Source organism: Equus przewalskii, chromosome 14, assembly GCF_037783145.1.
Source record: "Equus przewalskii isolate Varuska chromosome 14, EquPr2, whole genome shotgun sequence".
Taxonomy (NCBI): Eukaryota; Metazoa; Chordata; class Mammalia; order Perissodactyla; family Equidae; genus Equus; species Equus przewalskii.
The window spans coordinates 58,626,123-58,650,954 of NC_091844.1; the positions used below are offsets into that span (position 1 = coordinate 58,626,123).

At 37.5% G+C, this 24,832-nt stretch overlaps 3 protein-coding genes across 49 annotated transcripts in view; 1 reads left to right on the top strand and 2 right to left on the bottom strand.

Moving 5' to 3' along the window:
• Positions 1-5,615, bottom strand: part of ARHGEF33 (Rho guanine nucleotide exchange factor 33) — a 117,349-nt gene extending 111,734 nt beyond the window's left edge. For 35 of the 38 annotated variants that reach the window (XM_070572897.1, XM_070572878.1, XM_070572879.1 and 32 more), the window contains exons 1-2: positions 5,413-5,566; positions 244-313 (exon numbers count right to left, since the gene is read on the bottom strand). The gene's annotated coding sequence lies outside the window, so the exon portion shown is untranslated. Of the gene's footprint in view, positions 1-243; positions 314-5,412 lie in introns of all 38 variants that reach the window. The other 3 variants (XM_070572908.1, XM_070572906.1, XM_070572907.1) reach the window with 1 other exon arrangement.
• A 1,891-nt stretch (positions 5,616-7,506) lies between these two features.
• On the bottom strand, positions 7,507-14,859 carry MORN2 (MORN repeat containing 2). Its single transcript, XM_008523504.2, has 6 exons — positions 14,686-14,859; positions 12,861-12,948; positions 10,355-10,405; positions 9,833-9,939; positions 8,981-9,117; positions 7,507-7,743 (listed from the first exon to the last, which is right to left on the bottom strand). The coding sequence occupies exons 1-6, from the start codon at positions 14,857-14,859 to the stop codon at positions 7,641-7,643; spliced, it is 660 nt and encodes a 219-aa protein (XP_008521726.2). The 3' UTR covers positions 7,507-7,640.
• Positions 12,571-24,832, top strand: part of DHX57 (DExH-box helicase 57) — a 52,075-nt gene continuing 39,813 nt past the window's right edge. Inside the window, exons 1-5 of one of the 10 annotated variants that reach the window (XM_070572858.1) lie at positions 13,047-13,183; positions 13,288-13,439; positions 14,415-14,454; positions 20,949-21,169; positions 24,511-24,669. In XM_070572858.1, the coding sequence (XP_070428959.1) occupies positions 20,955-21,169; positions 24,511-24,669 (374 nt within the window). In that variant the 5' untranslated portion in view covers positions 13,047-13,183; positions 13,288-13,439; positions 14,415-14,454; positions 20,949-20,954. Of the gene's footprint in view, positions 13,915-14,414; positions 14,455-20,948; positions 23,830-24,510; positions 24,670-24,832 lie in introns of all 10 variants that reach the window. The other 9 variants (XM_070572860.1, XM_070572859.1, XM_070572857.1 and 6 more) reach the window with 9 other exon arrangements.

Sequence of the window (24,832 nt, forward strand, 5' to 3'; positions counted from 1 at the left end):
GTATACACAGTTAAAGTCTGATGTAACATGACTGGTTTATAAGGTGGCTATCAGCTGACTGCTAATTAATAAAGGAATCCCATAATATGTTAATTTGTTTGTTTTTAAACAAAGGAAGGTTACAAAATTCTTTAAAACAATTTATAACTATACTGGTACAAAATAAGTACAAGTACATTGGTTTAAACTAAGCTCTTTGTTGATGTGCGTTCTTACTAGTAGTTCTTTACAATTTTCACTCACCTCATGGCCTGTCTCCACCAGCAGACATCACATCATGTTGTGTGAAGTCTTCCTGATTTCTTTAGAGGTTCTATAAAAAATAAAACGCTGTTGATAATGACAGGTACTTGGTAATTTATACTACCCTTTTTTTCCTATAATTTCATAACTAAAAGTTTTTATTATGTGTGCAATTGATTGTTAAAAATTTCTCATAGTTAAAAATATATAAGGTGAAAAATAACAGTTCTTCTTTCTCTAGTCTTTTACTTTTTCAGTCATTTGGTGTTGAGTCGGCACAATGACCTCAGTATTTGTACCTTTGGGGTGACCAATAAAAGTAAATTTCTATGTATTTAAAAACATAGCTGGAACACTCCGGCATGTCTTGGGGGGCTTTCCTGAATCAGAAGAGTTCAGAGCAGTTCATCTGACCCTTAAATAATGAAAGGCACAAATCTAAAGAGTTTCCTAAGTATCTCACACTAAATGAAATCACCTACGTCAAGTGACAAGAAAAATAGGTTTGTAATGGATTTTTCTGTAGGGGCTAATTGAGGTGATCTACAGTCAAAATTAAGTACAAACCCATTTGGAGAACACTGCATGATTTACATGGTTTTTTTGAGCAGTACGGAAGGTTCTAAGCCAGCTATATGTTTTATTTATTTTTCATTATCTGAAGCCTCTTGGGCAGTTTGGCCAAGTCTCTGAATCTTCCTGGTTTTTTTGTTTCTTGATCTGTACAATTGGCATAGTAATAATAATAATAGTCACCTCACTGTGCAGATGTGAGGGTTAAGGGAGATGAAAGCTGGGGGGCAGGGGCTGGGATGTTGGAGTGGGCCGTGGGGGGGACCAAAGGCTAACTTAGTCACCTTTGTCATTTTGTCAAGGTCCCTGTCCTTTATCCTAAGCAAATCTATGTTTATTCCTAGCCTGGCTTGCTCTTTTTTTCCCCCTTAACTTTACAGAAAATTTTTCTTAACAGATTCCTTTTTGTGCATAATGCTGTTCTTTGTCCTGAAAGAATATAAGAGGCAATGTAATGCCTGATACTAGCTCTGTCAGTCACTGCTAGTTGCCACCCAGTATCCATTCTCCTCTTTTTTAGTAACCCAGTTAAAAAATTATTTTCTGCCTTCTCCTATATAGCTATATTCTTGTGTAACCACAAGAATAGATTCTACCCATGAGGTGTAAGCAGAAACAGTGTGAGTGACTTCTGGGAAATCTCCTTAAAAGAGAGAACATATCTTTTTCTTGCCATTCTTCCTTCCTGCTGTCTAAACACCAGTGAGATAGGTGGAGTCCTGGCAACCTTCTTGGACCAGGAGGTGGTACACTATGGATGGCAGATGAGCAAGGTAGAAGGAACCTGAGTCCCCCACAAAAGGACCTGCTCTAACAGCTCTGGGTAGTCTACCTCTGGGTTGTTTTGTTTTGTTTTGTTTTTTGATGTAAGAGAGAAATAAACTTCTAGATTGTTTAAGCCACTATTATTTTGGTTTTTCCATCATATACAGATGAACCCAACCTTACTGATATGCTGGCCCTCTAGGAAGTTGTCTAGAACCAAGAACCATTTTTAATTCTTGAAAGATTTCTCTCATTTCCTTTGAGCCTGTGTGCGCTTTTTACTTATTAACAACAAATTCCCCACTCTTCAGATGTCTCTAGTGTGTCATTCCAGTCCTGGTTTTTACACTTTCTCCCTTGTGTCACCCATATTTTGGATATTATACAGTCATTTGCGTTCTTCAGATCGGAATTGGAAAATGGTGTCACTCTATTGGGGAAGAAAAAAGAAACTTTGGCAAAAATTAAGTTTTTAGCTTTTTTTGTGGATTATAGGAAAAACAGTTCATTCCAATTCAACATGCATTTATAGCATATACCTTGTAAAAGGCATTGTGCCAGGTGCTGGGAGAAATATAAAAAATTGTTCCTCCTTCCAGGAGCTTACAGTCTAGTAGGAAGAATGAGACACATGTATAACAGCAGCATGGGATGGGTTGTGACAAATGCAATAAGAAAAGTATAAAGTGCCTAAAACTTTCAGAAAAGATGAGTTCCAGTTGTAGGGGTTAGAGAAAGTTTCATGAAGAAGATAGGATTTCAGCTGGGCTTTGAATAATTTGTAGACATGGTAAAAAGAGGATCAGCAAAGGAACAGGAGTAGAAAGTTACAAGGCAGAGGTGGACTTAGGGATCCTAGGAAGCACTGAGGGTAGAGCATGGGGGAAGCCTAGAGAGGCAGACTGGAGACAGATACAGGACCGTGGATATCCTGTCAGGAGCCTGCTCTGTGGTGGAGAGAACAAGGAATCACTAAAGTTTTTAAGCGATGGAGTAACCAGATCACGCATCTTCGGTAAGAAGATGCCTCTTGTGGCACTGTAGAGGAAAGACCGGCTGCAAAGAGGCCAGTGAGTAGGCATGTTTAACAATCCGAAGGTAATGATGGCCTGAATTAGGGAAGCAACTATTAGAAAGGAAAGGAGGGCACAGATAGAAGTGACATTTCAAAGGTTACTGGAGGAGCTAAATATACGCTTTGCCCAAGAAAAAGAGTTGGACTATAATTCTCAGATTCAGCAGTGGAGAATAGATCCATTAAAGAATTTGAGAAAGTACTCTACACTCATTTGACCTGGGAAACTAAAAGGAGGCTGAATATGCTGTCCTAACGAACTTTATTGGTTCTACAATTTTAGCAGAGCCTTAACTTATATTTTCCCCAGATATCAATGGGGAATGCACTGTATAACTGCTAGGAGATAGGGAAAGAGTATTGAAAAGTATCTCAGCAAAGAAATGCATCCTTCTTCCCATTGTTCATCCTTTGCCCAGGTGTTATGGTAAATAGCAGGTGTCAGGGTCCCTTACACAGTAAGGTTCTTCTGGTTCTCCCCAATTATCTCTTTATCCACCCTTCTGCACCATCTCTACCCACCCCAGCCACTCACACAATCCATTAGAAATCGGGTGAAAATTTAAGAGAAGGAGGAGCCTTTCTAGAGAACATAACAATTTTCTAATATTTGTCTCTTTGTTCCTCACTAAAACCATGCCAGCATAGCCTGAGGAAAAGTGGAAAGGGCTGGCATAGACCCATACAAGGGCATATAAGTAGCCACCCCACCGCCCAAATCCTAAATAGCTACTCCCTCAGTCTCAGGGAATAAACTCTAGAGATTTCCTCAAATGGACAAATTTGAGCATCTGATCAGCTGCCACTTCTAATTTTTCTGATTATTTTAGGAAGACTTAAACAGGTGTTAATATCTGCTAACCTCTCTTTTCTCAATAAGGGCAGGAACAGAAAACAAAATAATCACAAACCTACCAATCAGAAGAGTGTCCTGTGTAATATTTGTAATATTTAGCAATTTATGGTTTAATTCATCTTATTTGGGGCACTGAAATCATCTTACAAATAAAAGCACGAGGATTTTTTTCTTCCATGATTCCCGAGGTGATTCCTGGCACTCTTGAAAGCACAAATGATTAACCAAGTCATGGGGACAAGCAGCAGTAATGTGATTGTTGAACCTATGGATATTGGTTAAACTGTGTTTCACTCTCATGTAAATTGTGTGTGTGTGTGTGTGTGTGTATGTGTGTTGGGAGGGGGTCAATGGGAGAACCAGCATCTTCGACATTGTCCTTGAGAGAAGATTAGCAGGAATTATTAAAGATTCCTACATTTTATAAAAATCCAGAAACGAAGAAAAATACTGAGTAATTTATAATCCAGTCCTAAACCTCAAGATCAAAAGTTCCTAACCTGAGGTCCCAAGATTGGGATTCAGGCCATCTGCAAATCTCCTGAAGTTGTATGCAAAATTTTGTGTGATTTTACATTTTTTTGCACAGAGGGTGGGCTGGTTTACAAAGATTCTTACAGTGATCCTCCACTCCCCAAAAAGATTAAGAACTATTGCCATTACAGAAAAAAGAAGGAAGGGAGGGAGGGAGAGAGAGACAGAGAGGAAGAAAGGAAGACTCTTTGTATGCCCATCGCCTGGAGTTTACTAGCGGCCTGCCATGTTGATTTACACTCTTATACACAGAGAAGAGAGAAGGAAGGAGGCGGAATAAAGAGAATCCTTATCAATTCTGTCCCAAATCAAATCAACCAAATGTATGTGAAATTTGTACAAGGCACTTATCTGTTAACCTTTATATTTGTATTAAAAGTTAACAATAGTATGATCATCTTCCTTTCAAAAGCCTCTGAGGTTCCAAACTGGGTTAGATTGCGTTTTCAGAGCCCACAGTATTAGCAAAAATGTAGATATTAATGAAATTCATGGAAACTACTTAGTGTAAACGTGTGTCAAAAAATTTGTTTCTCTAGTATAAATTTCTGATCATTTAGTTAAATCCTTCAGAAGTGCCTTCAGTGAAATGGCTTTACTATTTGCAGAAGTATAATTTTGTATTGAAAGGAGCTATTAAAAAAGACAAAAGGGTAATAAAAAGACACATTTTTCTATTTTAAGAATACTATTTTTTCAGCATATAAAAACCCATACAATTCCAATACTAATTATGATAGAATCCCATTCTCGCTTAAGAATAGAAAGCTTTCAAATGAAATCCAATTCTTCTCATCATGCCCCTAAAGCCCCACAAAAGGTTTAGAATTAAGTTTCACTAATGTCCCTGAGTAATAAATCAGCACATATTTTTCTGTACATAAAGGAGTGAACTCTGATAGAATCCTCTATCCCTTTTCTGTTACAACAGGCATAAATCAACCTCTTTCCATTCCTAATCTTTTTCATTCTTTATCCTTAATCCCAAAGAGGCATATACACACATGCTGGATTTATCTGCTTTGTAAATCAAGAATCCTGTCATCCTTTAAGATTGCTCTCAAAATTTAATTTGGCTTCAACTAAATACATAAATATGCAAAACTCTTCAGTCCCCAAACATTTCAATAGTTGACAACCTACAAAGGCAGATTATGACATAATACAAAAACCAATCAAGAAAATGAACATTTCACAAGTATTACATTGTTATAACTTTTGAATAGAAAGTTTTCTTTAAATGTCTACCTTAAATAAATGTTAGCATATTGTGAGTCTAAATTAGTAAGGATTAACGGGATTTCTTCTCTTATAAAAATATTTCCCCTCTCAATGCCTCTTAAACCACATAAAAACACACACTTACCCCATGTTGCTTGCTGTGGTTATATCATCCACAGATCAAGGCGTATCTGGATGCTGAATTAACTTAAAGGTTATAAAAAGAAGCACTAGAGAGGTTTGACTTCCCTGGAAAGGAGACTGTCATATGCTAGCTAGGCTTTTAAATGAGGAAAACTAGTGTCTCTTCTAATTATATAAGCTCCAGGTCAAATTCTAGCATCCACTAATCAAATACCTGAACTGTGTTTAGTTTCAAGGAGCAAAAGAAAGAAGACTGTTTAAGAGGAATGACTTTGGTATTTAGAAAAGTGAAAACCTGAGCATTGAAAAGTTACTTATATGTCAATAAAAAGTTAGATTTTAAAAGCAAAGTATATATCTTGCTACATTAAATAATTTGAAGAAAAATATTAGGGAAAATTTAGTTTGCAGTAAAGCAGACATTTTTCTATATTTTCCAGAAGTTTTGAATGTGCATTATATGTCCTGGTTCCTGAAAACATCCTTTCACTGTACCTCAACTTGTCTAGTATTTCTCTCCTTATAAATTCCAGTACAATAATATTTAATTCTAAAACCATACCAGTTAATGCTAAGCAACAAATCTGTTATAAAAACTTATAAACAGGGTCTTTTGAAATTAAATGCAAAGCTGTTATTATGAGAAACTAACAAAAATACCATTTTATGTCAATATTTTCAGACATTTCAACTCAGATTTATAGTAGTACAACAAAAAATAAAAATGAAAAATTTTTGAAAATGATATATTGAGAAATACAAATTTTCACAAGATTTTGAAAGAAGAAATGTGACAGAAGCTGTCTACTACATATGCCATTTTTTGTCAGTTTTGGAAAAATAGTCTCAGCAAAAACACTCAGATCTTTATTGTAATTTTTAGTATGTAGCCATGATGTTCTGTTCTGGTAATCTTTGAATTATTTTATCTAAAAGGTAAAGAACCTTCCAGGCATGGAGTATGTGAGGACACAAAAATCTACTTTTTAAAAAAATTGAGATGTAATCCACAAACTATACATAAAATTTGCCCTTTTACTGTGAACAATTCAGTGGCTTTTAGTATCCACGAGGTTGTAGAACCATCATCACTAATTCTAAGAGCATTCCCACCACCCCAAAAAGAAACGCCATGCCTCCCAATTCCTCCCTCCCCTGGCAACCACTAATCTACTTTCTATCTCTATGGATTTGCCTATTCTGGATATTTCACAGAAAGGCCCCACAATGTGGGGACTTTTGTGACTGGCTTCTTTTATTTAGTACAATGTTTTCAAGGTTCATTCATGTTATAGCATGTATCAGTACTTCATTCTGTTTTACAGGTGAATAATATTCCACTGTGTGAATATACCACACTTTGTTTATCCATTCAGCAGCTGATGGACATTTGGGTTGTTCCCAGCATTGGGCTGTTATGAATAATGCTGCAATGAGCATTCCTGTACAAGTCAATTCGCTTGGGTATGTACTTAGAAATTGCTGGGAAATATGGTAACTATACGTGTAACTTTTTGAGAAACTGTTTTCCATAGTTTTATACCATTTTACATTCCCACCAGAAGTGTTTGAGGTTTCCAATTTCTCCACGTCCTTGCCAAACTTTGTTACTGTCTCTTTTTAATACAGCCATCCTAATGATTGTGAAGTGGTATTTTATTGTGTTTAATTTGCATTTCCCTAAAGAGTGATGATGTTGAGCAGCTTTTCATTTGCATATTAGACATTTGTATATCTTCTTTGAAGAAATGTCTACTCAAATCCTTTGCCCATTTTTAAATTGGATTGTCTTTTTACTTATATATATTTATATATGAGTTCTTCTTACATTCTGGAAACTAAACCTTTATCAGATATATGATTTGCAAATATTTTCTCCCATTCTGTAGATTGTCTTTTCCTTTTCTTGATATTCTCCTTTAACATACAGATACACTTTTTAAGGATGACAAAACTCAGGCACAGGATTAGAAATTGACTTTGCCAAGATTTGAGTAATTCTGCTGTATTTATTAAAATGAGCAAACTCTCAATCGGATCACATAATTTATTTTAAACTAATTATAAGATAATGAAAATAAAGTTCAAAAAGGCATAAGTGAGTGATGGCTTTATTAGCAAAATTATAATATAGAAGCAGTGTATGAAGTTACTTCAGATGACACATTTTACAGTTTTCCTTACAACTAAAAGCTTCAATTATCACATTAAAGCTTTAATGCAGAATATCTACATGTGGAGCTTTAGTCTCAGGCCTGGAGCAGCTGTGAAATGAAAGTTACCACACCATTCTAGTCCTTGGATATCAGTATACCGTCCTTCACCTTCCACCCTGTAATAGTAAAAGATAAGTTTGTTCATTAACCAAGACCAAGAATTTATAGCCCAGATATAAGATGGTCTAGTATATTATGTACTACGTCTGAAGAATCATATCTTTTCACTTTCAAAGTTTGATTGAAAATCTGGCATCCTGCTTTCATATCTTACAAAAAACATTACTATTCCAAATGAACATTGTCATTATACAATTTTGGCGTCCAAGACTTTAGGATCATATATGCTAAGTTTACACAAAACTGTAACAATCAGTTAAAAAATGAAAAGTTTATATTAGTTCATTCATTTATTCAACAAATATCTACTGACCATCAATTATGTTTGAGGCACTGTGCTCTGTGCTGGTGTTTTGTTAGACTCTTTGGAGTGGTGAAAACACACTTTGCATAAACAAACGGACCTCTAACTCATTTGGTTAGATTTTTCTCTCTTTATTAACATCAGCGGAAAAAGTTTATATATTACTGTCATAGACTTGCACTCAAAATAGGTGAACACTTGTCTACCCTCCTCAAAATGTATTCACATCAACCACTTCATAACAATTAGGTTGTAGGTTGCACTTTCAATTGTGGAAATAATCAAGGGGTATTTATAAATGAACATGAACCTCTGGGTGACATGGCATGGTATTTAGGATGAAGATTAAGTTTGTAATGCTGTGCTCATGTTTCATTTCACTTTCATTTTTCCTACAAGCATATGCTCAGAAAGGATAACAGTGGGTAGATTTCTGCAGTTCGAAAATTAACTAATTTTGCTTACATTTTAAAAATTAGCCTAGTAAAAATGTACACACATATCAGGTCAAAATGAAATAAACAATTATGAAATTAGCCTCAAGGCTGTTTTTTAAAAAGTTTGTCAAGCTATTTCAAGGAAAAGTAATTTTTGGTGTAAATTTTCTCAGTAATTGTGACAAGCTTTCCCTTTCCAAGCTGACTGCAAAAAGTTCTATAGACTAGAGAAGTCAAGAGGAAATAAATGAAAAGTCTAACAGATTATTACCAAGAATGATATCTTCTTTTGGAGGCTCATGATGGTCTTAGCCTCTCTTACAACATTTTCCTCCCCAACATAAGCCAACAACTCTTACAAAATACATTATAAACATCTTTGAACTAAATACATTGCAAAAGAATATTTAACATTAACTAAATTTAATATTTAAGCAAACATGGCTGAAAAGAATCTTTTAGAACTGCAGTGACTTTTTATTTTAAGCTCACCTATTTTCATTGAAATTTCCAGTGTACTTTGCCCCAGTTGGGAATGTATAAGTCCCCAATCCATGAAACATATTGTCCTTAAAGTGTCCTTCATATACTGCTCCTGAAAAATGCTCAAGTCTTCCAAAACCATTCATCTGTTTGTAATAAAGGAAACGACCTCAGTAACTAACCTTCAGTTGTCCTAGAACACTTCAAAAGGGTGCACATATGTCTACCACTCAGTTCTTATTCAATCCATCATCATATCACCTTTTATTTCCACAAAAATAAGACAACATTTTTATCATTTTCCTTCATATATATCTCTCTTTGAAGGCTGTCAAGTCATATGTTCCTGATCTGAGACACCTGAACATCTCAGCAGTCCATGATGATGAAAATAGGGGTCCTTGAGGTACCTTGACCATATCTTAAAGGGCAACCAGTTTAGTTATCTATCCCAGGAAACAGTATAAAAATGTCCTAAAGAACAAAAATTTATACTCAAGCAGACCTGGATACACATTCTTGTTTCATCACTTCCCAGCTGGGCAAGAAACCTGACCCTGATTTCCCTCATTTGTAAAACAGAAGTATTAATGTTACCTACCTCATGAGGTTGCTATGAGGATTAACTAGAAAATTATGTAATGAGTTTAGTTTACTCAACGAAGAGGAGATGAGAAAGACAATGATGATGATTAGCTCTCTGCATAGGTTTAATATTACTCATATACATTAAATATAATCATTTGTTATTTTTATTGTATAGTCTATTCATATGTGTTTTTGATTAATGGTGAAACGCCTGGAATCATTCAATCAATAGGATTACTTATTCACTGTCAGTGTTCAAAAGAACAATAATACCTTGTCATCTTTCCAGCTTCCTGTGTAGACAATCCCATTAGGAGTAGTATGAATACCTATTCCATTTCTCTCAAAGATTCCCGAAGATGTTCGTGTACAGTCACCATCTAAACAAGAGAGAAATACTGAAGATTATAAATGAGAACCCTGTTTGACTAAGTAATAAAGTATTTATGTTCAGGCCTAATCACAACTGCACCCCTACGGGTCTCATTGGCTCCCTAGTACTGAAACCAATGTGGCCACAGATGAGAAGCTCCATGGACCTAGAAGGTCTGGTAACCACTGAGACTCAAGGGCAGGAAGATTCACAGATCTCATAGGTTTCCAAGGCATGCTATCTAGACTTAACATTAGAGTTTAGATCTAAAATCTGTTCACCAATTAGTTTTTCTACGTTATTTTATTTAATGGAGTTAATATCCCAATAGCAGTTTTATAAAATGTGACCATCTCATTTTTTCACTCTTAAGCTATTTAATTTTAGTCTGTATAGAAAAAGTAATTGAAATGTATGCTTACCATATTTGTCTCCATTTGGAAATATAAAGTTTATCTTATACACTTCTGCAGCTGTTTAAGATTTAAGAAAAGTCACATGAATAAATATTTTTACATCATAAGAACTATAACAAATGTGCTTTACGAGTTAACCAAATAGACTCACTTCATATGATCACAAGCATATCATGATTACTTGGCATTTCCATAGTATAGAGTACGGTCCTGGGAAAATAAATAATTTTGTCTAGATGGTCCATTTTCATTTATTTGTCTGTTTATTATAACAGCTTTATTAAGATATAATTCACATACCACAAAACTTACCTTTCAAAAGCACACAATTTAATGTTTTTAACACATTCAGAATTGTGCAACTATTACCACAAGCTAATTTTAGAATATCTTAATCATCCCAAAAAGAAATCCTGTACCCATAAGCAGTTTCTCTCCATTCCCTTAATTCCCTCCCAGCCCTTGCTCCAGCCCCTGGCAACCACTAATCTATTTTCTGTCTCGATGGATTTGCCTATTCGGGACATTTCATAGAAATGGAGTCATATAATATGTGGTCCTTTGTGACTGTCTTCTTTTACTTAGCATAATGTTTTCATGGTTCATCCATGTTGTAGCATGTATCAGTACTTCATCTCTTTTTATGGCCGAATAGTCCATTGTATGGAAAGAACACATTTTGTTTATCTGTTCATCAGTTGATGGACAGTTGGGTTGTTTCCAGTTTGGGCTATTATGAATAATGCTGCTATGGACATTCAAGTGTAAGTTTTTGTATGGACATATATTTTTATTTCTCTTGGGTAGCCTATATGATCTGTGGATTGTCTCAAGAGGTAAGGTAGAGTGCAGAATCTCTGATTTGGCAGTAGGAGGAAATAGAAAGTAAAGAAAGATAGTAAGCAAGGAGGGGTAGGGTTGGGGCGGGGGGGGGGGGGGGGCGGGGAGGGTCCAAACAGAATGAGACTGGGATGCAGACCAGGTGAAAAATGAAGAAAACCACAGGGGAAAAAAAACTGAAAAAGAAAACCACAGGACTGGGGTTGGAGGGTGAGGAATCTATGTCTCAGAGCCCTGGGGCATTTAGTGGATTAAAACATTAGAAACTTTTTCCAATACTGAAGAAAACTCATATGTAGAGAAGATAAGTAAACTCTAACTTCTAGGACAATAGCGTCCACTAGAATGTTACTCAAAGTATGATCCCTGCATCCGAGTCACCTGCAAGTTGGCCCTACTCTAAACTACAGATTCAGAATTTCTATGGGTGGAGCAAAAAAACTGATATATATATATATATTTAAAGATTTTATTTTTCCTTTTTCTCCCCAAAGCCTCCCAGTACATAGTTGTATATTTTAGTTGTGGGTTCTAGCTTGGCATGTGGGATGCTGCCTCAACATGGCCTGATGAGCGGTGCCATGTCCGCACCCAGGATCCAAACCAGCAAAACCCTGGGCTGCTGAAGCCGAGTGCACAAACTTAACCACTCGTCCACGGGCTGGCCCCAAGAACTGATAATTTTTATTTAAAAATTAATTTAGGTGCCATTTGAGAAAGGCTTGCAGTTCACTCTGAGAAAACAGAGTTAATAACACAATAGGTAGAAGACTTTAAAATACTGTAACATCCTCAGAGAGACTGGGAGGGTATAGTATCCTTGAGGCAGGAACAGGTGGTTATGAAAAAGAACCAATGAGCCACCTAGGAAATGAATAATATAATTGGTGAAATACAACTCCTTAGAAGGGCTGAATAACAGAATGGACACAACTGAAAAGTAAATTAGTGAACTAGAACAGAAGGTTGAAAATTTTTCCCAGAAAGAGCCACAAAGAAAAACGGAGCTTTCACCTGAGCAAAGCCTTTCTTCTCTCCCCTCAGCCCGACTCCTCTAGGAGCCCCCACAACACTCTGGGCCTATCCCTACTACAGCCCTTAGGACCCTATTAAAATCACGCTTTTGTGCCGGAAACCTCTATCAAGATCCTGGCTCGTCTGGGTCAGGGATCGCGGATCAGTCAAATCTCTTTTCTCACCCTAGTGTCCAGTTCAGTGCTTAGTACTTGCTGGTGGGAACCGAACGTCTAGTGAATGAATGGCACTTGGGAAGCAATCGTTAAATGCTTTTTAATCAGAGCACTTGATCATACAAGAAACCGAACCGTTTTCAATTGCCCTTAAATGGTTCCACATTCGAAGCTTTGAATGTTAGAGCTAAAGGGAACCTCAGAGATGGAGATCGTCTGGCGCCATAGAGGAAACTGAAACCCAGAGAGGTTGGCACTTGCCTAAGGTGTCACGACAGCGAATGAACGGCCGAATCAGAGCTGGAATCCAGGTCTCCTGATCCCAAGCCAAGAGCTCTCCGGCCCCCACCCCAACCCCAGTGTAGACGCTCAGGAAATTTGTCACAGCCGCACCGGAGTTACCAGGGGCCGAACTCTGGCTCAACACGAGTTTTTCTTAAAGACGCCTTACCCCGCTCGGGGCGTTGGGACGCGGTACTCACATGACAGAGAGGTGTTGGAGAGATTTTCTTGACTTTGCGATTCCTCCTGGGCCGCCAGCTCTGCGACCCGCAGGGAGCCAAACGCTAGCTATGCGCCCAGTGCGACTCGGTTGCTGTGGCGACTACGCACCTCTCACCCGGAAGCGAATATCCGAGGGGTGAGGCTCAGCCAATCAGAAGGCGCCTGGGTTGTGCAGCTGCAGCTGGGCCGCGGCGGGGCCGCCCCAGGTGAGATCCGTGAGGGTGGCCGAGCCCTGGCGGGACCTTTCGCCCCTGGGCGCTCCCTCCTGACAGCCGCTCCGGGAAGCAGCGCTGCGAGCCTGGTACGGCCTCCACTTCCACGGACAAGGAATGTGTGTCCGTGTGCGTGCTCTGTGCGTCGCCCTGTTTGTCAGTGTGTGGACCTTTCTACTGTCTCCCTCTCCAGGAGTGGTCAGAGCCTGAGCACCCTCCTGGGCCGGAGGGATCCAGCCTATCTAGCTGGGGCCGGTGAGTTTGGACCGACAGGATCCCAGGCCCTGGGACCGGGCCCGATGGGGGTCGGCAGCTGAGGTTGCCTACGCGCACGCTGGAAGCGGGGTAACTGAATTCAGGCTCGGAGCCGGGTAGAGGATTGGATTGGAGGGGCTCAGGCTTCCTTTCTTGTCTCTCTCTCCATCTCGAGTGGTTATTTGGGGGAGAGGATTGGGACGATGTGTGCTGGAAGAAAGGTACCAGGTCTGGGTATCTGTCTGGAGCTAGATATATGGGATCAGTCAGAGATTTGCCTGGGAGGGGAGTGGTGTGTGGTCAGCTTTCAGTGCCCATCTTGGTGATTCTGTGTCTGGGAGGCCAAACTTGGGTGTGAAACAAAGGATACTCTTCCTCTGTCCACGCTGAAGAAAGGTAGTTGGAATCTTCCCAGGCTAAATGGAATAGAATAGTGAAATCTATCCATGTGGCTTATACAACTGAATTCCTGTTCCCTGGAAAACGTCTGGAGAGAATCGTATTGGCTACAGCCAGCAAGTCTCCATTCAACTTTGGAGAGTAGATCTCAGACCAGATTGTAAAGGTAACATTTTCTGGGTTGGTGTGAGACAAGTTGTTGATGGCTCTTTAGGCAAGCTAACTGTGGCTTGGTCTGGTTGGCTACCCACTATTTTCTTTTTTAAACAAAGCACAGTATTTTCTTGCTTTTTCCTAATATTTCTTACTACACAAACTTACCTGGGCTGGGTGGTTTTTGAGATGAAGCTCTGATCTTTCTGTCTTTTTCTAAATTTTAGAAATAATAGGTAATTATTGATGCACAACTTTACGAAATTCATTTTGTCCCATTGTTTTGGTCTCCCATTAAGCTTTTAATGCCCCTGCATTTTTGTGAGTATATGTGTATGTACCACTGTTTTTACAGAAGACCTTGAGGTAGTTGGACTTCTTTCTTACGATCTTATCTAAGAGGATCTAAAGTCAGAGCAAACTTGTAATGATGGAGTTTTAAATTTGGATTGGAAAAGTATATTAATCATATTTTTTCTTTTCTATATTTTATGGTGTTTTGACGTCTTGCAGGCCTAGCTGGCCAGGAGGAAACTGCCCTTCCCAGGGCTAGGTAATTAACAACTCATGTGTGACCATGCCTTTCATATGCAAACCAGCCAATCTTATATCCATACTACCAACCACGTCCTTTATCTAGTTCTCACACCCAAGCCAGTAGTTCCCTGCCCTTGATCAATCCTAGGCCAGGTACCAGGCAACTAGGGACAGCCGCTGTGCCCCAAAGTCTGCTGGAATTATTCAGACTAGCCAATACTAACCTGTTTACCCTGCCCCACCTCACCTTTCTGGTGGAAACCCCAAGAAAGACTGTGGTCGCCTTCCCTTGGCTCCTCCCTGCCTCCTCGGTAACACTGGTGCTTCCCCCTGGGGCCTGCTGTGGCATGGCATGCCTCTCCTTTCTAGAGAAACTGTGAGTAACATTTAACTTTTTTCTCAATGGCATTGACCTCTCCATGTTGTCACTCAATCACGTTTATAAATTAAGACCCAGGCACAAATCAAAGAGGGACTGGCTTATCATTAAACTTTGAATTGATGGTAAAAGGTACAGGTGTGTGGGGATAGGGGGTGATACGATGGAAAGAATTTCAGCTTTGGAGTCAAATGGATTGTTTCAAACCCTGACTCCAGGCTTTGTTTCTATAATTGGTGACATTAGATAAGTCATGTAATTTATCTGTACTCTAGTTTCCTCCTCTATAAAATATAGAAAGCAATAATTATAAGAGTTTTAGAGGATTAAATGAAATAATCTTACCTTTCCCCTCAGTGCAGACTTGTATATCCGACTACCTTCTACATATCGTCATATGAGTATCTAATAGGCATCTCATAACATATCCAGTCTGAACTTGTGACGCCACGCCAAATCTTTTCCTCCCCAACATTCCCGTTCTGAGTACATGGCACCACTATTCACCCAGTTAACCTAGGCCAAAAAATATTGCAGTAATTCTAGATACTACTTTCTCGTACCTTTCATCCAGTTCATCTACCTTTAAAGTATGTTGAGAATCTATGACCACTTTTCAACTCAACTTGCTCTCACCCTAGTCCAACTCACTGTACTTTTTCTCTAGTCTGAACAACTGCAGTAGTTTCCTAACTGGCCTCCTGGTTTCTCCTCACCTCTACAGTCTTTATATTTGTCACATGGCAGCTAGAGTAATTGTTTTAAAACGTAAGTCAGTCATATCAAGCTTTTGCCTCAGCTCTCTGGTGACTTCCTGTTAAATTTAGAATAAAATTCAAAGTCCTTCCCAGGGCCTTTATGGCCCTCTCTACTCTCTGACCGCATACCCTTTCCTCACTTCACTACAGACCCACCAGACTCCTTACGTTTATCTAGCCCAGTGCACTGAACATGTTCCGCACTCGGCACCTTTGCATTTATTATCGCTTCTGCTTAGAATGCTCTTTTCACGAATATTTCATAGCTCATGCTCTCAGTATGTTCGGGTGTCTGTTCAAATATGATCTCAGAGAGATGACCACTCTTATCTGACCACTCTATCTAAAATAACAGCCTCAGAGTTTTTCTTTTATTTCATAGCACTTAACTGATATTATATATCTGTTTATTTGTTGTTTGTCTTACCCTCTAGAAGGTAAGCTTCATGAGGCAGGAATTTTGTCTTTTTTGCTGTTATATCTCTAGGATCTGGCACATAATAAGTGCTCAATAAATATTTGTGGAATGAATAAATAAATGAATGAATCTCCATTCTCGTGTTAGCCATTTATTCAACTATCACTCATTCCACAAATACATATAAATCCTGCTATATGCCAGACACTGTGTTAGAGGTGTATTCATAATCAAAATGTACATAATCCTTGCCTTCAAAGAGCTTTCTGAGAGAAGGAGGAGAGAGATAAACATGAACTAAGCCCTAAATAAATATGTATAATTATGAAGGATTTTGAAGAAAAGAATGTCAAGACCTACTTAATTTCCACATATTTGTGAGTTTCCCAAATTTTTTCCTGCTCTTGATTTCTTATTTCATTTCGCTGTGATTGCCAAAGATACTTTGTATTATTTCTCTTTTTTAATTTATTGACGTTTGTTTTATAGTGTAGCATATGGTCTGTCCTGAAAAATTTTCCTTGTCCACATGACAAAAATATATATTGGGTAAGGTGTTTTATAGATGTCTGTTAGGTCTAGTTGGTTTGTACTGTGTTTCATGTCTTCTGTTTCCTTGTTGGTCTTACATCTAGTTGTTCTTTACCATTGTTGAAAGTGGGTTATTGAAGTCTCCTACTGTTATTACATTGTTTATTTCTGTCTTCATTTCTGTCAGTTGTTGTTTCATGTATTTTGGTGCTCTGTTATTAAATGCATATTTGTTTATAGTTGTTATATCTTCCTGATCGATTGACCCTTTTTTCATTATGAAATGTCCTTCTTTATCTCTAATAACATTTTTTGCTTTAAAGTTTATTTTGTCTGATATTAACATAGCCACTTCAGCTTTCTTGTGGTAGCTGTTTGCATCATTTATCTTTTTCCATCCTTTTACTTTCCATTTATTTGTATCTTTGAATTTAAATTGATAAATAAATAGCATATAGTCATATCATGTTTTTTTATCCAGTCTGGTAATTTTTTTATTGAATTGTTTAATTTCTTCACATATAATGTTATTATTGATATAGTGGGATTTATGTCTGCCATTCTACTTTTTATTGTCTATATGTCTCATGTCTGTTTTGTTTCTCTGTTCCTACTTTACTGCTTTCTTTTGTGTTCAGCCATTAAGTGAATATTTTCTAATGTAATATTTTAATTTCTTTAATGATTTTTTCACTATATTTTTTTAAGTTTTTGGTTTCTTGTTTAGCGACTGCTCCAGGGTTTATCATCTACATTTTAACATGTCAGAATCAGCTTCACATTTATAGTAGCTCAATTTTAGGAATATATAGAAATGTTACTCTCATATACAGTCATGTGTCACTTAATGACAGGGATACATCCTAAGAAATGCATTATTAAGTGATTTCGTCATTGTGTGAACATCATAGAGTATACTTACACAAACCTGGATGGTATAACCTACTATGCATCTAGGCTGTATGGTAGTAATCTTAGGGGATCACCATTGTATATGTGGTCCATCATTGAATGAAATCTTGTTGTGTGGCATAGGACTGGAGCTATATTCCTTTCCCCTCCTTTCGGTGGTGTTACTGTTATACACATCACATCTATTAATATTACAAACCCAGCAATACATTGTTATGAGTATTACTTTACCATTGGTAGTTATTTTTTTAGCCCAATACTACTATGCTCCCACCAACTTGCTTCATGCTATTATTGGCAAATATATTACATTTCTATATATTATAGGTCCAATATTACATCATATACATATTATTTTATATAATTGCTTTTAAAATCGGTTATGTAAAGGATAAAACTATGCATTTATACTTTTTAAAAATATAATTATGTAATTACCTTTATAGGTGTTCTTTATATTTTTGTGGGGGTTCAAATTACCGTGAAAGGTCACTTGCTTCAACCTGAAGAACTTCCTTTAGTATTTCTTAAGTAGGTGTGCTGTCAACAAATTATCTATTTTCATCTGGGAAAGTTTTTATTTCACCTTCATTCTTGAAAGATAGCTTTTCTGGATATAGGATTCTTGATTGACAGTTCTTTTCTTTGAGTACTTTGAATGTATTATGTCACTGCCTTCTGGCCTCCATTATTTCTGCCAAAAAGTCAGCCATTAATCTTACTGGGGTTATACCTGTAAGTGACAGGTTGTTTTTCTCTTACTACTTTCAGAATTTTCTCCTGTCTTTAACCTTCCGCATTTTTACTATATTATGTCTGTTTGTGAATCACTTTGTGTTTCTCCTACTTGGAGTCCTTTGAACTTTCTGGATGTGTAGGTTATTGTCTTTCAGTAAATTTGAGAAATCTTCTGCCATTATTTGAACATTTTTCTGCTCTTTTCTTTGTCTCCTATCTTTCTGGTGCTTACATTATGCATACTGCTGACTTTGGGCTTAGTTTGTTCTTTTTTTCTAGTTTCTTAAGGTGTAAATTTAGGTTTACTTGAGATCTTTCTTTTTTCTTAATGTAGGCATTTATCACTACAAACTTCCCTCTTGGAACTCCTTTTGCTGTATCCTGTAAGTTTTGTTATGTTGTGTTTCCATTTTCAGTTGTTTCAAGATATTTTTTAATTTCTGTTTTGATATCTTCTTTGACCCATTGGTTGTTCAGGAGCATGTTATTTAATGTCCACATATTTGTGAGTTTTGCAGTTTTCCTTCTGTTATTGATTTACAGTTTCATACCATTGTGGTAAGAAAAAATGCTTGATATGACTTCAGTATTCTTTTTTTTTCCCAAGTAATTTTATTGGGATTATAATGGTTTATAACATGGTGTAATTTCAGGAGTACATTATTGTTTATCAGTTCCTGAATACACTTCATCATGTTCACCTCCAGTAGTGCAATTTTTATCCATCACCATATATATGCGCCCCTTTAACCCTTCCCCCCCACTCCCACAACCTCCTTCCCCTCTGGTAACCACTAATCTGTTCTCTTTATCCATGTATTTGTTATCTTCCACATATGAGTGAAATCATGCACTATTTATCTTTCTCTGTCTGACTTACTTCACTTAACATCATACACTTATCTCGCTTAGCATCATAACATTTGTTGCAAACGGGACAATTTCGTCTTTTTTATGGCAGAGTAGTATTCCATTGTGTGTGTGTGTGTGTGTGTGTGTATATATATATGTGTATATACACCACATCATCTCTATCCATTCAGCTATAGATGGGCACTTGGGTTGCTTCCACATCTTGGCTATTGTGAGTAATGCTGCAGTGAACATAGGGGTGCATAAATCTCTTTGGATCATTGATTTCAGATTCTTTCGATAAATACCCAGTAGTGGGATAGCTGGATCGTATGGTATTTCTGTTTTTAATTTTTTGAGATGATTTCAGTATTCTTAAATTTGTTAGGACTTGTTTTATGGCCTAACATATGATCTGTCCTGAAGAATGTTCCATATGTGCTTGAGAAGAGTGTGTTTTCTGCTGCTGTTGGATGGAATGTTCTATATATGTCTGTTAGGTCCATTTGGTCTAAATTACAGTTCAAGTCCAATGTTTCCTTATTGGCTTTCTGTCAGAATGATCTATTCATTGTTGAAAATGGGGTATTAAAGTCCCCTATTAGTATTGTATTGCTCTCTATTTCTCTCTTCAGATATGTTAATATTTGCTTTATATATTTAGGTGCTCTGATGTTAGGTACATAAATATTTACAATTGTTAGATCCTCCTGATGAATTGACCCCTTTATCATTATGTAATGATCTTTTTTATCTCTAGTTACAGTTTTTGACTAGAAAAGTCTATTTTGTCTGATGTAAGTCTAGTTACCCCTGTTCTCTTTTGGTTTCTATTTGCATGGAATATCTTTTTCCATCCCTTCACTTTCAGTCTATATATGTCTTTAAGCTGGAGCAGTTGTGTTGTGGGCAGCGTATAGTTGGGTCCTGCTTTTTTACCCATTCAGCCGCTCTGTCTTTTGATTGGAAAATTTAATCCATTTACATTTAAAGTCATTATTGATAGGTAAGGGCTTACTATTACTATTTTGTTGTTTCCTAGGTGTTTTATAGATTTGTTCCTTTCTACCTCTCTTGCTGTCTTCCTTTGTGATTTGACAATTTTCTGTAGTGGTACACTTTGATTCCTTTATCTTTTGTGTAGCTACTATAGATTTTTGCTTTGTAGTTACCTTGAGGTTTACATAAAACATCATACGGGGCCAACCTAGTGGCATAGTGGTTAAGTTCATGCGCTCTACTTCGGTGTCCTGGGGTTTGCAGGTTTGGATCTAGGGCATGGATCTAGCACTGCCTGTCAAGCCACACTGTGGCAGCATCCCACGTAAAACAGAGGAAGATTGGCGACAGATATTAGCTCAGGGCCAGTCTTCCTCACAAACAAACAACAACAACAAAAACATCATACAGTTATAATATTCTATTTTAAGCTAATAACAACTTAACTTTGATCCCATACAAAATCTCTACACTTTTACTCCCCCCAGGCAAAATCTGTGAGCCAGGGCTGTGTTTCTGAAAGTATGTATGTAAATATAAATTTTGTTTATCAGATCATATTAAATACATGAAAACATCTCTTTTCAACTAGAATTTTTTAAACCCTATACCAGACCTAACTAAATCAGAATATAAGATTGGGGCCTAGGCACGTGTGTTTTGAAACTTCTCTGTGTGTTTCTGATGCACATCCCTGGTTAAGAAATCTCTGTCAGAGAAACTCACTAAATATTAATCTTGAAGGGAATGTGCTTGTAAATCTTTTATGAAGCAATTTATCCATGCTTCCTTTAAATTGGCTGTTTTAAAATGTCCATTTTCCTTTATTTCTCTAAATTATCGTATATCCATAACTTTGACAAACAAAGGAATATTATACTTGTCTGATTTTATGATATCTGTATTACTTTTTTCTCTTGCAGGTGAAAATGAGTTCTTCAGTAAGAAGAAAAGGCAAGCCAGGCAAAGGAGGTGGAAAGGGGTCTTCTAGAGGAGGAAGAGGAGGCAGGAGTCATGCTAGTAAATCTCATGGAGGTGGCAGTGGTGGTGGTGGTGGTGGTGGCGGCAATAGAAAGGCATCGAGTAGAATTTGGGATGATGGTGATGACTTCTGTATCTTCAGTGAATCAAGGCGCTCATCCAGGTCATTATACTGTTTGAATGTTCTTCTTTATCTATTCATCAGTCCATGGGCACTTGGGTTGCTTCCACATCTTGGCTATTGTGAATAGTGCTGCAATGAACATAGGAGTGCATAAGTCTCTTTGAATTGTTGATTTCAAGTTCTTTGGATAAATACCAAGTAGTGGGATGGATGGGTCATGTGGTATTTCTATTTTTAATTTTTTGAAAAATCTCCATACTGTTTTCTATAGTGGCTGCACCAGTTTGCATTCACACCAGTGGTGTATGATGGTTCCCTTTTCTTGACATCCTCTCCAACATTTGTTACTTTTTGTCTTGGTGATTATAACCAGTCTGATGGGTGTAAGGTGATATCTTAGTGTAGTTTAGATTTGCATTTCCCTGATGATTAGTGAGATTGAACATCTTTTCGTGTGCCTATTGGCCATCTGTATATCTTCTTTGGAAAAATGTCTGTTCATATCCTCTGTCCTTTTTTTTTTGTTGAGGTTATGATAGTTTCCAACATTGTGAAATTTTATTTGTCATTCATCTTATAGGTGCACCCCTTCACCCTTTGTGCCTGCTCCCCTTCCCCCGGTAACCACCTATCTGTTCTCTTTGTCCATGTGTTTATCTTCGACATATGAGTGAAATCATATAGAGTTTGTCTTTCTCTGTCTGCCCGTTTTTTGATCGGGTTGTTTGGGTTTTTTTGTTGTTGGGTTGTGTGAGTTCTTTATATATTTTGGAGATTTACCTCTTGTCAGATATATGATTTGCAAATACGTTCTTCCAGTTGGTGGGTTGTCTTTTCATTTTGTTCCTGGTTTCCTTAGCTGTGCAGAAGCTCTTTAGTCTGATAAAGTCCCCTTTGTTTATTTTTTCTTTTGTTTACCTTGTCTGAGTAGACATAGTATTGGAAAAGATGCGTCTAAGACTCATGTCAAAGAGTACATATCATACATGCTTTTAACTTAAATGAATTCAACTTTATACATTCAGGGAAAAAAATGAAAACAAATAGCATTTAAGTAGTTTAAACTTGCCGTTAAATGAATCTGGGCCCCATGGTGAGCAAGATATGGAGGGAGGAATATGCTATTCCCTTAGTCAGTCTCAGTTTCCAAGTGCTTTTTCTAGTTTAAGCCTGATACACTGAAATGTGAAATGTAAATAGATGTTTTTCATACATAGTCCCTAGCATAATCAAGTACGTCATCAGCTATTCAACCAAAGAATCTACATTTTTCTCTATTCTAGAAGAAAAAGGATCATTTTGGACATATTGAGAGGTAATATATCAGTCTCAAACCTGACACCTTTTTAAAGAGTCATCCAGAATAATTTTAAACTTTATTTTCACTTTAGCTGCTGATTTAAGAACGTCACTTCTGAGTTATATGCAGCTCACTTCTTTTGATAACGTAGACATTATAGGTTCTTAGAGTCTTAGACTTTCATTCAGCAAATATTTACTGAGTGCCTGCTGTGCACCAGGCATTGTTTTAGGGACTAGGATTACAGCAATGAATAAAATACTGTCCTTGTCTTCATTGAAGGAGGTTTGAGGTATAAAGACCATAAACAAATACAGAATATGTCAGGTGGTAAGTGCTTTGGAGAAAAATAAAGAAGGGAAAAGGGGATAGAAAATACCAAAATAGATTTCTGGTATTTTTAAATAGTTGCTATTTTGTGCAGCATGATCAGAGAAGTCTTCTCTAATAATGTGTCATTTGAGCAGGGACAAGAAGGAAGTAAAGAAGTGAGCTGTGAAGCTATCTAAGGGAAGAGCATTCAAGGCAGAGGGAACAGCAAGTGGGAAGTCCCTAAGGCAAGAGTGTGCTTGGAAGGTTTAGGAAATGGCAAGGAAGTCATGTGGCTGGAGTGGATGGGTAAGAAGAAGAGTGATAAGCAGATAGATCTGAGAGGCTACACCGTGTGTGACTTTATAGGCCGTTATAAGGACTTTGGCTTTTGCTTTGAGTAAGATGGGAAGCTGTTGCAGGGTTTGAGGCAAAGATGTGTGACATCAGTCACTCTGGCCAGAGTTGCTGCTACTCAATATATGCCTTTATGTGAATTAGAAAATGGTGCCCCCTTTTTTGGGCAATTATAGCCCCAGGATGCATGGCTTGGCAAACAGAGCATAGACTGGATTTTAGCTCTTGCTGTCCCCTCCTCCCTTATTCCCTTCTCATCCCCACCCTCCTACCCTGCCAGGAGACGTTACACAGTGTACAGTCTATACACCCATACTCTAGCCCTGCCTTAGGGTGCTGTGTGGAGAAGAGACTACAGGGGCATGGGTTGGAAGCAGGAAGACCGGTTAGGAGGTACTTTCCAAGTGGAGATATCATAGACAATTTAATATATAAGTCTGGAGTTCAAGAAAAAGAACGAGACTAGAGAAGTAAATGTCTGAGTCTTCTGTGAATAAGTGCTATTTAAAGCTATGAGAGCGGAGGAAATAGAATATAGATAGAGAAGAGGTCTGAACTTTGAGCCCAAGGGCACTGTAGGCTTTAGAGCTGAGAGATTAGGAGATCAAAAAAGGAGGCTGAGGAGGAGTTGCTAATGAAGTGGGAGGAAAACTAAGAGAGCACGGTTTCTGGAATTCAAAGAATAAAGACGTTTGGAAGGGGAGTATCGAAAATCTAAATTCCAACAATGAAGGTTGGTGAAATAAATTCCCGTATATCTATATCTATATGTAACCATTTAAAATTATGTTGTAGGAGAATATTTAATTTTAGGGAAATGTCAGTTTTGTTTTGATAAGAAAATAAAGCAATTATAAAAGATTATATATGCTGTACAATTTTATAAAAAAGTATATGAAAAAGAATGATGTGAATTAGGATGACTTCTGTTTTCCTCTTCTTTACTTTTCATGTATTTATTGTTTTATTTTTGTAATCAGGAAATAATGATAATTTAGGTAAATATTTCACATATAGGGCCTAGTATTCACAATTGAGATGAGACTCTCGATTGTTTTCAGATTGGGTACCTAAAATAGTATGAAATAAATACTTTTCGGGTGTAGCATATTTCCTTGAAAGTCCTCTAGTACACAGGGAGTCGTCATAGCATTGCTTTTTTCAGAGGATTCTTGAGTTAGTGAAGCCAGACTTAATGATTAAGAATCAGATCAGGGGTTTTTTTTCCAGCAGTTCCAATATAATGAAGTGTGGAAAATACTGTAGAAAATGGACAGTCTCTTCACATTCATTGTCATCTTTCATAAGATACTTGACAGTCCAGTTCGCATTGTATGTATCTGGGGACTCTGAGGAGAGTGTAAAAGTTCTAATCACAGTTAAATGTGCAGTTTTGTTCATGTGTCATTTGCAGACCTAGCAACAGTAGCATAAGAAAAGGAGAGGCACGCCCCAAATGGAGGCCCGAAGCCAAGGTGCCCCTTCAGACACTACACATGACTTCTGAGAACCAGGAAAAAGTGAAAGCTCTTCTCCGAGACCTGCAGGAACAAGATGCAGATGCTGGATCTGAGTAAATTATTTTGTTTGAGTAAATTATTACATTAAGGAAGATCTGTTGGTAGTGTGAACATCCTGTGTGTCTTTGGAATTCTGTATCTTTACTGATCCTGTTGTGGCTGTATAAGAAAGTGAGCCAAGAGAAATGCAAGAATAATTATTCAGCAACAGTTTTG

What these genes read in the sequence shown, in the direction of transcription:
- MORN2 (XM_008523504.2), bottom strand. Translation starts at nt 14,859, where the DNA reads ATGGAGAGGTCAATGCCATTGAGAAAAAAGTTAAATGTTACTCACAGT. An exon ending in CTCCAACACCTCTCTGTCAT is followed by an intron (nt 10,406 to 12,860) that starts GTGAGTACCGCG and finishes AATCTTAAACAG; the next exon opens with CTGCAGAAGTGTATAAGATA. An exon ending in GGAAATTTCAATGAAAATAG is followed by an intron (nt 7,744 to 8,980) that starts GTGAGCTTAAAA and finishes TTACTATTACAG; the next exon opens with GGTGGAAGGTGAAGGACGGT.